This window comes from Amblyomma maculatum, chromosome 10 (genome assembly GCF_055883805.1).
Source record: "Amblyomma maculatum isolate TAMU_Amacu chromosome 10, ASM5588380v1, whole genome shotgun sequence".
NCBI lineage: Eukaryota > Metazoa > Arthropoda > Arachnida > Ixodida > Ixodidae > Amblyomma > Amblyomma maculatum.
Genome location: NC_139353.1, coordinates 41,409,582 through 41,423,381, shown reverse-complemented (window position 1 = coordinate 41,423,381; position 13,800 = coordinate 41,409,582). Strand labels below are relative to the sequence as shown.

The 13,800-nt window shown below is 45.3% G+C and overlaps 1 protein-coding gene across 6 annotated transcripts in view; it reads left to right on the top strand.

Annotated features, from left to right (window-relative positions):
* LOC146176259 (uncharacterized) overlaps positions 1–13,800 on the top strand; it is a 326,256-nt gene that overhangs the window by 304,455 nt on the left and 8,001 nt on the right. For all 6 annotated transcript variants that reach the window (XM_084582578.1, XM_084582580.1, XM_084582576.1 and 3 more), the window contains 9 exons: positions 817–1,011; positions 2,341–2,389; positions 2,694–2,791; positions 3,996–4,086; positions 4,189–4,388; positions 4,585–4,677; positions 4,844–5,053; positions 5,623–5,856; positions 7,010–7,068. In XM_084582578.1, coding sequence (XP_084438704.1) covers positions 817–1,011; positions 2,341–2,389; positions 2,694–2,791; positions 3,996–4,086; positions 4,189–4,388; positions 4,585–4,677; positions 4,844–5,053; positions 5,623–5,856; positions 7,010–7,068 — 1,229 coding nt within the window. The remainder of the gene's footprint in view (positions 1–816; positions 1,012–2,340; positions 2,390–2,693; positions 2,792–3,995; positions 4,087–4,188; positions 4,389–4,584; positions 4,678–4,843; positions 5,054–5,622; positions 5,857–7,009; positions 7,069–13,800) is intronic.

Sequence of the window (13,800 nt, the reverse complement as noted above, 5' to 3'; positions counted from 1 at the left end):
CTCCCATAGAGCATCAATAGTTTTTCTCCAAGTTAAAACATTTCCGGGTAACACAATTCTTGCGTATCATGCTCAAAATTTCTACGTATTATCATCTAATGTTATTAAACATTAACTGCGTGTATTTGAGCATACACGCGGGCTGAGCCCGGGAGCGCACAGCCATTTCTTGCTGTGCACCCTATAGGCTGCCTGAGGCTGCTGTCCATTATTTTTCGATAATGGACAGCAGAGAAATGTATACCATGTGCAATTTTCATCAATTTAGGTGCAGTTTAGTGCGATGCAGGCATTGGGAATTGCCACTTTACTTCAACTCATTGTGAAGAAAAGTGTCTCCACCTACAAGCAGAGTACTTAACCACTGGCAACCAGCCAAACGCCAAAACAATCAATAAGCTGAGATCAAGTAAGCTGCACGCAACATCAGAAATTGGCAAGGGCGAACGAGGGATGTCACATGAGCCACTAATCCCATAGAGTCAGGGAACTGTTTCTTTCTCACATGTTCATAAGCTCGCAACATCAGACTCTGTCATACAGTTCTTTCTTTTTTTCCTCCTTTTTTAACCTTATCATTGTGCATGAATGGTCGCTGTTTCATGTCTTTTGCAGTCTGAGGCAGCTCTGCTTTTAATTCACTGTTAGCTACAGGTGAGGGAAACGGTTGTCTTTTGTGTGGGCAGCATAGGAGTCGTGTGTTCTTACTTTTTTTAACAATCTATTGTTCAGGCTTCATGTAATAAATGCAGTTGGGACCCCACCACCCAACCTATATTTTTAGGGGAACTGATAAATAAATGCATAATCTCGCAGGCACTGCGGGAGGAACTCCTGCAAGGCAGCTCGCAGCTAGCTGAACTGGAGGCTGCCGGCAATGAAGTGGAGCGGCACGGTCTGCTGCTTGCTGGCATTGCCATGGGACCAGCGCTGGGAGAGCTGCGCTTCTACTGGCAAGAGCTGTGCGATCGAGCAGGCATGCTGTCCGGAACAGCCCCGCCGCCAGACTCGGTTAGTGGTACACTTCAGCAGTGGAGGGACGAAAAAAGGAGGCGCATTGTTCATACTTCCCGTCTTGTAATGAGCTCTGCGAAGTTAAGCAGTTTCTAGCAGCTGATCTTATAGTTGGCCGGCAGTAAAGGGTATTAGCAGTACTGCAGAAAATGGAACAGCCATAACCTTACAGTTTGATTCGTTTTTAAGCATGTTACTACTCATGATTGTCAACTCTTTTAAAAGACCCGTATATTGGCACCAGGTTCTTTATGTACTATGTCAATTCAGGAGGCTAAATACAATGGTGCCTGCTATTTTCTTTCATAAAGGTTGCACAAATGAAACATAGATTCACTTACACACTGTTGCTGCATGCTGTATGTTGGGAACATTAAAGCTATTGTGGACATGTATGCATTTGTCGGATTGTTAGGAGAGCATAGTTATAATGCTGCAAACACAGGATGTTTCTATTTTAGTATATTATCTAGAAGGTGCCCTCAGTCTTGGCACCTTCTTTACTTTGGGTCCAAATTGCCCTCATGTGAAACCCATTTTCGTGCCTGTTGGCACTCCTAATTTTCTATATCCAGCTGATCATTCCCTTATTATTGTCTCAACTCTAAGCTAAATTTGTATTACTGGACCAAGTACAACAAGCAGAGAGCAAGTCTTTTATCACAGGTGGCTTCATTTTGAGCGGTCTGAACACACTCGGAGTTTACTTTCACCATGTTAGTTTGTACGTGTGGTGCCTCCTGGCAGGTTTAGCCAGGATAACAGAAATGCTGTGGAAGTTATGTCAGTGCTAACCGCTGAAGTGTGTCGTTTGACCGCAGCCAGTTTTTTTTTTTTTGCAAGAACCGGATACCACCTATCTGTGCACATTAACCATTGATTCATCGCTGATCACATAGCGACAAGAGGTATGGAGTAACTTCTTGATAACGGGAAGGAGAGAGACTTCTAAAGTAACAATAAAAGAAACGAGGGTGCGATACAGTAGCGCAAAGAATGTGTGCTGTGCTAGCATTTCTAAGCGATACTGTGGAAAGAGATAAGTGTGTGTCGATAAAGGCGGCTGTGGCAAACAGTTTTACATCAATAGGCCTGAACAGAACTGTCAAACTATCCGGGCAGTGCACGAGTTCATGAGGTTGCTCAATCGATACTTTAACTGGTGCTTTTATAGCTCAATTTGTGGGATATGAGTGAAAATGTGAATGGCAGCTTCCAGAAACTAGCATATTTATGCTCTTCTTTTTAACCTTCTCTCATTTTCATAAAAGGGATTGTTTTCTTTCAAGCTGTTCTTGCTCAACTGAAGTGCCCACTGCTTTGCAGGATCAGGAGCCAATCGAAGGAGAAATTCAGGCAACTCAGCAGTTAACCAGTAAGTGTTTCTTTGGAGAACTTTTTCGTGCTGTTTTAGTGGCCATGTTTAAAAATGTGCCTGTGTTGCAGTTGGTCCTTTAAAGTGTAGCATTTTTCACAAATAAAAAAGTTCAATGTGATCCCAGCTTGTCAAGAGGCACAACTAAGAAAAAATATTTCTGCGATGAAAAAATTGTTCTATTTTGGAAACTTGATGGATAATATATGGCTCCTGTTTGCCCATATAATGTTCGGCCCTTAGCTTGGAGACCTGTTTCTGTCAGTGCCGGCATGTTATGGTCAACTTTCATTTTTCCAAACAGGTATGGCATCTCCATCAGTCATTCCACCCGCTCCTACCGAATCCGGCGAAGCCGAACCAGAGAAGCTGCCCATTGCTGGAGCAGCTTCACAAAACCTTGTAAGTGCTTGCGAGAATTCCACTGGAATGAGGTGTATGACATGGTGAACAGCAGTTGAGGAAATACGATTTTTTTTCTTTTCAACCCTTCTTCAGCTTGTTTCCTTATAACGTCATTGTGTACTCAAAAATGTATGTTGGCATTTCTTGACTGTTCAGGCTTCTCAAGGTTGACTATGATGGCAGTGCTTTGAAAGAACTGATTACACGAGTGTATTTTACTGCTTTCGAGAACTCTGGGACCTCCTGTACTTTTTATTGAGAATCTAGTCGCCATTCAAGTGAATGTTTAGTGTAAAAGTGCAAATCTGAAGGTTCAGCGCCTTTAAAACTCTCTAACACGTGTATGTCCACATATACTGTTTTCACAGTAAAAAAAAGCCTGCCAGAGCAAATTTGAATTCAGGAATTCCTCATGGGAAGCGAGTAGAAACGTAGTTATCACGTCAACTGATCGCCCCGTATGCAGACTGCAGCACACTCCCGCGCTGTACAGTGCGTATCGTCGTCTCCATCAACTTCCATCTGTGCGCAAAAGCTTTCCACGTCTTACTCCGTTTAAGTATGTTGAAACCTTGTCATTTTTTTGAGTAACCAGGGCCCGCTTGCACAAAACAATCTTAAGACTGTCTTAGCTAAGTCCAGACTTAACTGGAGTCTAAAGAATAGGCCACTAGCATGGACGCTTGTCAAGACTGGGCTTCAGTCCTGACTTGAATAAGTCGCTTGTATGATTACGACTCTAGTGCTGCCTTGGTTAAGACACAAGGATGCCAGGTGTCTAAGTAGAGAAATTAGGGAAATACAGGGATGCACTGGCATTGTCCCTGCTGTAAGATGTACACATTCCGTCAATTTTGCGTTGTGTAAAATCCGTGCCATTGCTTTTTGTGGCTTAAGATTGTGTTACGAGGAAAAATACCCCAAGTGGTTGCTGAGGCCGTTCTGGGAAGCCACTCTGGTGAACATGAACCCGAAGCGTTCGACGTTCGGAACACGAGCCGTCTTAAATAAGCTTGGTCTTTCTAAAGACACCATTTAAGTCTGGACTTAGCTCGGACTTTATCGTGCAAGCCGGCCCAGAATTTCAACAACTCGTTGGGAAGTCCTGTTTTCTGGTAGTATCATACATAATATAGTGGCCCATAAAATATTAAGTTCTCACAGAAATGTTTTCTCTCTTTTATTTTTGTTTGTTTTCCAGCACCAAGTAGTAGATGTACTTGCCAGTAATATCAGCAATGTTCAACGTCTCAGACGTATGCGAGGTTCATCAGAAAGCAGCGAGGCTGACGGTGCGTATACACAGTGTTTCTCATGAATATTTTCATAGTTTTCTGCATTGCAATTAGCATAAAAATTAAGTGATTTTGTTCCTTCTTCATCTCCATGTCTAGATGAGTTGGCCGAGTTGCTGGAAACAGTAGCTCCCGAGAGAGTCGTCGAGGAGCAGGAAGAAGAATACCCCGATGTTTCAGATGTAGAGGAGGCCTTGGCACGTCTCGAACAATGGTTGGCAACAGTGCCAGACAAGTTTGGACCAGACGAGATCCCAGAAGACCTCGAAGAGCTGACGTCTCTAGTTAACTCTCATGGCGTAAGTTTTGTATCCTCTCTGTCGTGCTATTTCCTCGGTTTTGTTTTTGTTCCGCTATGTGGACACCACTGGGAGGCCATCTTTAATGCTCTGTTTATTCGAAGTTTTGTGTAATTTCATCAACTTTCTACACTTTAATAGTCATATTCGTTTAGCAAAGGTTCAGATCAACACATCAGCGAATTCTGTCTTCTAGGCCTTCCTCGATGAGTGCCGCAGGCACAAGCTTCTCCTGGATTGGCTCCAGGGACAGAAGATAAAGGACTCCCATCTGCAGAAGAGGCTAAAGGTGCGACATATTCATTCACTTGCAGATTTATGTCTCACCTCATTAGTAGATTCTTTGCAGCACTAAGCTGCTAGCCCAGCTGTTCGCCCATCTACTCTCGGCTATTGTTTTGCTGACTCGTCATTCTTTTTTTTTTTTTTTTTTTTTTTCACATTTGTTTCTTCAGACCGCCACTGCACAGTGGGACAGAATATGCCAGAACGCGTGGAACTACCAAGAGCGGTTGCGCTGGGCCTTGCTGCGTTGCCCGCACTACAGCAGCGCTCTGCAACAGCTGGCCCTGTGGATGGTTGCCACCAGGAAATGGCTCAAGGGACGGGACAAGGATGCCAATCTGCCGCCACGGCTTCTGGTCGCCCGCTACCGCCAGATCCTGGTCAGTGACCTACCTCCATTTCGCAGACTGTGGCTTAAGCAAAACTTGAAGTCAGCATGGCTATCTGAAGCAGTGTGGCTGCAAAATACTATGGCTAAAAGTAGCTGCCCCAAGTTTATAAAATAAATGTAAAGCTCATTAAATAAGCACGGTAAACTACCAGGACATCTAGTACAGTTTGTGCAGAAATAAATAAATTGTGGAGTTAACATTGCAAAATGACTCATAGACTATGAGGGATGATGTAGTGGAGTGCGCTAGATTCATTTAAGATGACCAGAGATTCTTTAGCATGCTCTGACATCACAGAGCATCTGAACGTTTTTGTCTTTCACCTCCATTAAAATATGGCTTCCACCGCCATGTTCTAACCAGTCACCTTGGGATCATCAGCTGAATGCTAAAACTAATAAGCTGCTGCGGCGGGTCAATTTCTGTTGTAGCCTGCCATAGCTCACTGTTCAGGTCTGTAGCGAAATCCTTATCTCAACGAGAGGAAACATATCCGCATACAGAAGATAAGAAGCTTCTGCCTGAAACCGAACTGCCTTCTTCTCTGTGGTCTGTAGGTGCTCCAAGACCAACTCTATCGGTTCCTGCCACGGCTGAAAGCGCTCCAGAACATACAAGACACGAAGCCTTCTTACGAAGGTGGTTCTGATGCTGAACAACTGCACGATGAGCCCAAAAAGAAGACGAAGGAGGCGGGCGAAGTGCTTGCCCTGCTGCAGTCTCTGCTGGCACTGTGTGCTATCCGAGCTGGTGCCCTTCGCAAGGACTTGCTCCAGTCTAACCTGATACCGGTGAGGGACCAGCCATGTTAAAAAAAGCGCTAAGAAATGAATTCAGCATTATGCAGTACACCTATCATTTTATTTCAAGTTACTTGCTGTAGTTCTTCAGTTATTACAATTAGCACCCATATAAAGTATAATCCCCAAGGCTATAAATAATTAAGAAAGTGGAAAATTTTTATTTCAACATGCCAAAGTACTATTCACTGCAATAGGGCTATTCATACTCATAAAAAAACATTTAGGGATACAATCATTCTGCTGTCATAAAATTTGATGGAATGTGTAATAGTTTTGGAAAAAGCAAAGGCTGAGAAAAGCAGCCTTAAAGTTCATTCTCTTATTTACCACATTTATCACCACAAAAATGCGGCATTGCAACCAGCAGGTCTTCTGATATTTCCTTTTCATTCTTGCACAAATATAGCAGTGCTGCATCTTCAAAAGCCTTGAAATCCACTTTGTATTGGGATGATCAGAAGCGCTATTTCCTCACAATTTTCGTTTATCACATACCAAAACACGTTACTTTGTAAATATTTACTGCCTATATAAATTTTTCTCTTGGAACAGATGACTTGAGGATTATAAAAAAAGTTTGAAGTCAAACATTTTGACTGAATTGGCCATTTTGTTTGCCGCATTTCTCCTTGAGTGCTTCCTCCTGTTGAATTGCGCTGTGCATAGGTAAATTCCATTCCTAGCATGATTCATGAGCAGAGAATTTAGATAAGCATTGGCTTCATATACTAATATGTCCTTCCCAATTTCCTCATGGGGTTTGTAAGACAAGTGATTTGTTAGGTTTGTTCGCATTTGCATTAGGTTAGCATAATCCAGCATGAATGTGCGAGGCGCTGCAAAAACATTCTTAATTTGGGGCTGAATGCAAATTTCCCTACACATTTCTCAGCATCATTATCGAAAGTGTCGCCATCTCCCCAACCTCGAATCATCTGATTGGGGAAATACTGGAAGTGAGAGTGATATCTTGTTCTGACGCTTCCACCAATCAGACACTTTCAATGGCGATACAAACTCAGAACACGAACCTAGGAATCTGTTTCATCGACTGCAAAATGAAGCATGGCCACTCTGTGTCTTGTTCACTGTAGATGTCGGAACTATGACTGTAAAATGTCTGTATTTTTTTCTTTCCCAGAATGATGGAAGCTTCGAAGAAGAGATAATTCCATCCACAATGGAAGCCCAAGAGTCAAGGTAAGCTGCATGTTGCGCTTACATTTTTTAGGTGGACTTTTGACATATGGCTTCATACCTGTAAAGCACTTACCGAGGCTTTTGACATCTTCATACCTTTAAAGCACACACACTTATGTAGCTTTGAACCAGTGCCATTTAAGCGTAAGTATGGAGAATGGTAGCCATTTTGTTCTAAAGGCACTATTAGATGAGAAGTTTGCTCTTTAGAACTGGAAGAGAGCATTATTTGCGGTGCCATCATTGTCCAAGCCTAATCGGGTTATAATAATGACCAGTGAGACAAATGTGATACATACCCACTAACTCTCCCGATCCATCCGCCTGACAGACTCCCGATATTTTTATTCAACTCTCCAATGGCTACTGCCCTATATCTCCTGGTTGTCTCTGCCTGTGCAAGAATGCCTCTTGCGAAACAAGCACAGTGGAATCTGCAGCTGTGTCTTAATAGCCAGCATCACCATCAATGGCCTCATCGCTAACATCGACTAAGCAGCCAATCAAAGCTATGTCAAGCCAAAGTAGCTTCGGCTAGTTGCATTTCATGTTTGTGTAATAAGGGAGTAATTACTCAGCGACATCCACCCAAGCGCAGCCATACGGCTACAAAGGAAAGCTATACAGCTTTCTCAGAAACTTTGTAGTTAAAGAAAAATTCGTCCTGATCCGGGAATCGAACCCGGCACCACCGCCTTTCCGGGGAAGTCGCTCTACCTACTGAACTAACCAGGACGGTCAGCAGATCAGATGATAGGGCGAGAGCGAATTGATCTATAACTCGAAATGGGAACCAATTCACTCTCGCCCTACCATCTGATCTGCTGACCGTCCTGGTTAGCTCAGTCGGTAGAGCGACTGCCCCGGAAAGACGGTGGTGCCGGGTTCGATTCCCGGATCAGGACGAATTTTTCTTTAACTACGAAGTTTCTGAGAAAGCTGTATAGCTTTCCTTTGTAGCCGTATGGCTGCGCTTGGGTGGATGCAATGAGTAATTACTCCCTTATTACAAATCTACTCCACCTTGGGGGAGTCCCCTAAATATTTGACCATTTCGTGTTTGTGTAGCCTTAGGGTAAGCTAGGCCGCCTGCTGTGTACTGTGCAAAGTTACCAAAGACCAAGAAGAGACATTTGCAGAAGTTTTTGCAATGTTATACTTTCGAATTTCTGGGCTCCGCGAAATTGAGAAAAGGCAAATGTTTTACATTTTGTACAACATGTGGATGCAACAGCAGCATGTCTCATGGCGGCAGAGGTGATTTCAAACTGAAATTAGAACTACATTAAAGGTTTGGGGGCCAGCCTATCTCGTTGGTGCAAATCATCTGATGTTTGATCTCACCAGGTTGGCAGGTGTAGTGATATAAATTGGTTTTCAATACCTGCATGGCAGCTGCCGTAGCTTTAGCACCTAACTTGCGGTGTAGAGTGTGACCACAGCAGGTTTAGGGGAACAGGTACGAGCCTTCTACTTGAAGGAGCATTTATTGGACCGAAGCAAGTTACAGGCAGTCTAGCAGACAAGCCCTGCAGCAAGGTTTGCATGTGTATTGGGTGAAAAATATTGAAATGGTACACATACGCAAAAGCTGTAGGATAGGGAAAGTGCTGCCTGTATTGTCGCCCAGTCTTAAACTTCATATGTACGAAAATTGTGGACATCGCAGTGCTGAACCCTCTTTCCCTCACAAACCAACTGCAGCAACATGCTGAGCAGCGTTCAACTGGTCATTGCTTTTATAAAAAGAAAGAAAAAAACTGTGATGTTCCATATGTTCCTACGACATGGCTTGTTATTTAAGCTTCGTGCCACTTATTCAAGGCTATTTGAGAAGCGAACAGCAGATTTGATTTGTTCACCAAATCAGAGATAGATTACTTGATTCCCTATCAGAAATTTCCAAATATTCGCACATCCTTAGACAAGAGTCCCTCTGGAAAAGCAGTCGCCTTTTTAGCAGCAGAGAGTTTAGCAGCAGAGAGGTAGTCTCTCCAGTTTTGAGAAAGGAATGAAGGAAACCTTCTGTGCTCTTCAGTGGCTTCACTGTGATGATGCAAAATGTATCGGGGCTGATGTGAGTACCCTTCCCCAAACCTCTCAAGCAGTGCACGTATACATTGCACGATCACGTGTGGCCATTTCTGTATAAGACAGGGAATTCACTTGATTACCTACAACTTTTATCTATGTTATGCACTCTGTATTCATATCCGTTTAACAGACCTTGATAAGAATGGCCAGGATGCATTTTTTTATGCTAGAAGGCTGCACCCACACAGAGCAGGATGCAGCCTTTTTTGCTCATGTGTGAAAGCCTTAACCTGCCCTTGGAGCAAACGTGTTTCATCATTGCAGCTGAGTGCCCATCGTTCACTGTTTTGACATATCGAAAAAATAAACTCCAGTGAATAAAGCTCCTACGTTTTATGGACGCATGCTTGTATTAGGCCCTGCTTACACGTACAGCAGACTTCGAGCGCGGCGTGTACCGCTGCCACGTGCGCATGCGCAGATGACGTCATCTACGCCTGCGCTATAGCAGCCGCATTCGCGGCGGCCACGGAGGCGCTGACGCCGAGGAGTAACGAAGTAGGCGCGAATGTTCAATGCGTACCGCCTCATGGTATATTTTATGATAGAGATTTATACTGCGAGCATGCACAGATCGCCCTTAGCGAGGCCAGATGGCGCCACATGTTGACCAGAGGCACGCACTCCTGATGCTTTCGAATCATCACATACGCACTGGCTGCGCGCAGTAGCTGATCACGGTAGCGAATTGCGTTATACTTTACTACTTTTTAAAGATATAACATAGTGTGATCCGCTTCCGTGGAAACCCGCTGCGCATGCGCCAATCGCCCTGAAGGCGCCACTTGCTAGCCATCAACGCGCACGCCTTCCGCGCCTGGACCAATCATTGTGTCCGCACTGACCGCTCGGAAGCAGGTCGCGCTATACGAGATCTGTCTATTGGAAAGTAGAATGTATTGTTCTATATAACTCGTTACCGACATTCTAGTGGAAATTAAGAAGAAATGGGCATGGGCAGGACATGTAGTGCGAAGAGAGGATAACCGATGGTCGCTTAGGGTAACAAACTGGATTCCAAGGGGAGGAAAGCGTAACAGGGGGCGGCAGAAAGTTAGGTGGGCGGATGAGGTTAAGAAGTTCGTAGGGGTCAAGTGGATGCAGCTAGCACAGAACCGGGCTAAGTGGAAAAATATGGGAGAGGCCTTCGTTCTGCAGTGGGTATAGTCAGGCTGATGATGATGATGATGAATGTTCTATAATGAGCCCATTTGAGCCGATGCGCGTGCGCACGCCGTCGCACCTCAGAAAAACATGCCAGCATGTAGCGGGGGTGTCCGAACCCCGAGCCCGTGCGATATCTTTTTGCCTTCACTTCCCTCCCCCCCCCCCCCCCCCCATCTCTGTGAATAGAAAAAAAGAAGAGAAAAGCATGTGGGAAGAACTGATGGGAGAGCGGAAACGGGATACCTATACTGGAGGACCGACGATGCGTGTCTACCGGCGCGTTTCTTTGTGTTGACCGTCCCGAGAATGCGGATGCCCATCCGCGCGGTGTCGAGCTGCTACGTACTACGCACAAAGGAAGAGCAGAAATAATGAACGCGCACGCACGTACTTGCACAAGGATCGCGGCTCCACATCGGATGCAGTGTGCCACTGGCGCCCGCGTACGTTCAGGCAGGCGCGTGGTGTATGGAGGCCTGGAAAGCGGACCACGTCTGGAAATAAGCGGCTCGTGTGCGGAACATGTGCTCTCTGGGCACCCTTCCGCTGTTGCGTACAGCTTTTGCAAGCATTCCGTTAAACTGCGTATGAAACCTGATCATGTTCATTACCCGTTTCCTGTTGCTGCTCAGTGGTGCGAGCGATACCCCCGCCGTAGTACGTGTTTCGGTCACTCACTGCAGGAACTCGCATTAACGCGGATTGGTGACGTCATTCACATGCGTCACGCGGCACCCGCGATTTTGCGATTCTGGCACACCGTTGGTTTGGATGCGCTGAACCAAATCTAAACTATCAACTGACTTCACTCATGGTACTCATGGGCTAAAAAAATATGAATATTTGGGGTGGGCCAGGGAAGAAACCAGTTGCACACAGATGCCGGCTGTCTTGCGCACCAGAAAGATTTTTTTGTTTGTTTGTTTTGCAAATTACTAAATAAAAAAAAACTTTTTTTTTTCTAAATTAGCAACTTTTGACTTTGACAACAAATGGGATTTGTAAAATTAGAGAGCACTTTCAGAAACCACCGTCCAATTAGTATTGCGATAAGGAATGCCTTGCTCATAGTTTTTTTTTTTTTTTTTTTTTTTTTTTTTTCGAGCGCTCGAGAAAGCCCGCGAAATACAAAACAATCGCGCGCCGTGATCGTGCTGCCCTCGACAGTGGGTTTATCGAACGAAATCAGCTGCGGCATGGCTGCCGCGCCTAGGCGGCCCTCTGTAAGGACCGATATGTTAGCGGTTGCGAGGAAACCACCGGCAACATATTGGCCTGTCGCTGCAAAGGGGCCGCAGCTGATTGCGTTTCCTCTAACCGTGATTGAGAGCAGCACAATCGTGCCGCGCGAATGTGCTAGTCACGTGATTTTGTATTTCGCGGGCTTTCGTTACAGCTCGGATCAAAAAAGATACACGTGAGGTCTTCCTTATCGCAAATAATGGAATGGGGCTTTCTGAAGGCGCTCTCCAACTTAGCAAATCCCATTTATTGTCTAAAGTATTTAGTAATATGTGGGAGAATTAAATTAGTTAACCATTATATTACTTGCGAAAAAAAAAAAAAAAGCTCGTTATGGTGCTTAAGACGGCTGACAGCTCTATGCAGTTAGTTTCTCTCGCCTGTCTCAAATATTATTTTTTCGTTTTGTTGCAGCCGTTGTTAGCTCAAGTTATCTGGGACACCCGGTATAACAGGTGTTTCAGCGAACACTTTCAAAAATTCCTAAAGGTAGTGGGCTCAAAACAAAAATACATACATGAAGAAAAGAACCCAACTTTCCGCGAGGCCGAGGAAAGCGTAGGGGTTTTTTTTTTTTTTCAGTCATTATGCAGCTAATTCCGGTGAATAGGACACACACACACACACACACACACACACACACACGCACACGCACGCACGCACGCACACACACACACACACACACACACACACACACACACACACACACACACACACACACACACACACACACACACACACAGAGAGAGAGAGAGAGAGAGCGAACACCTGGTTAGCCCTAACGAGGAGTTCGAGAGAGGCTCGTTTTCTAAAGCCCTGCAGCACGAGGAAATTCGACTTTTTTCTTGTTTTTTTTTTTCTTTTTTGCACAAAGCCGACATTGAGCGCAAGAGACGCGAAGCTCGGTGCAGGAAGCGACCTCCGGTGATGACGTGATGCAGTGGCAGTGGCACCAAATTTGAACTGCCTTATCACTACTGTCAAGTGTCATGCACTTGATTTCGCTCCGTCGCTGTAAAAGAAATAACGACAACGCAGCTGAAAATGACTTGCATTTCTCTGGCACCAAGCTGCGAGGCAAAAGAATACAGTACGTGACGTGGCGCAATACCGCTAGCGGTTCGAACTGAGCGCCACGACCACTGCTGGCGTCTTCACCGGAAACCGCTTTCGTACCGAGCTTCCTCCTCGTCTCTTTAGCTCAGTTTCGGTTTCGTACGGAAAAGGCTTCGGATTGGTCGGAATTCCTCGCGCTGCAAGGCCTCGTTTCACTTCGTTTCAAAAACTATTATGGCATCGACTTGTTCACGGCTTCGAACTCCAGTATAGGCCTAACCACCGAACTGCGATAATTGAAGTTTATTAGTGAGTTCTTGTTAATTTACTTGGGTCATTACAGGAGTTTTGCCACATATTTGTTCGCCGTGGCAGAAAGTTCCTTCCTACAAATATTTTTTTTTTCTTTTGGCCCTCTATAATTCCAAGAATTTGTGAAAATGCCCCGAAACGCTCGGTATAGTCCTGTGCGGTACCAGGTGCGCGGCTGTCGTCACCTAGAATGCTGCCTCATTTAATTCGTCTCTACGTCGACATGTAGCTGCATACAGAACATACGCGCCAACCGTTTGAACAGTTTGACTGATAGAGACTTTTTGCCGATTGCCATGCTTGCTAAAAAAAAATGCGGGGACTGTTCGAGAATTCAGAGAGAGGGGACGTTTCATGTCAGTCCATGGAGGAAGGAAACAACTTAGGGGAGGCCCTCGCCATTCCCAATGCATTGGAGAAAGTGTGGCGGAAGTGACGTCAAAATTTAGGGTTAGCCAAGTCGGGCCATTAGCAACGGCGACGCTGTTGCTATGAAAACTCGGGCCACTAGCAACAGCGTTGCTAATGTCCCTAGGTACGTGAGCGTCGCGGAGAAAGGGTAAAGCAGGAGGGGAGACGTTGCAGCGTCCGGTCGCGGTGCGGCCGCGCCGGCTTCAAAAAAAAAAAAAAAAATGACGTCAGGGCCTCTCCTAAGCTTTCCTTCCTCCACGTGTCAGTCGGACAGGCAGACAGTTAATTCATTTGTCACCACTTCCGCTGCCTTGTATCACGACAGTGACGTCGTCGAACGTGGATCCGACCAGAGAGCCACCCACGGTCGTCGCGGTGACGGAAGCTTCGAATTCGCGCACTGGTCTTCCACTCGTCCAGATCGCAACCGCTCAGTGCACCGGAAGTACT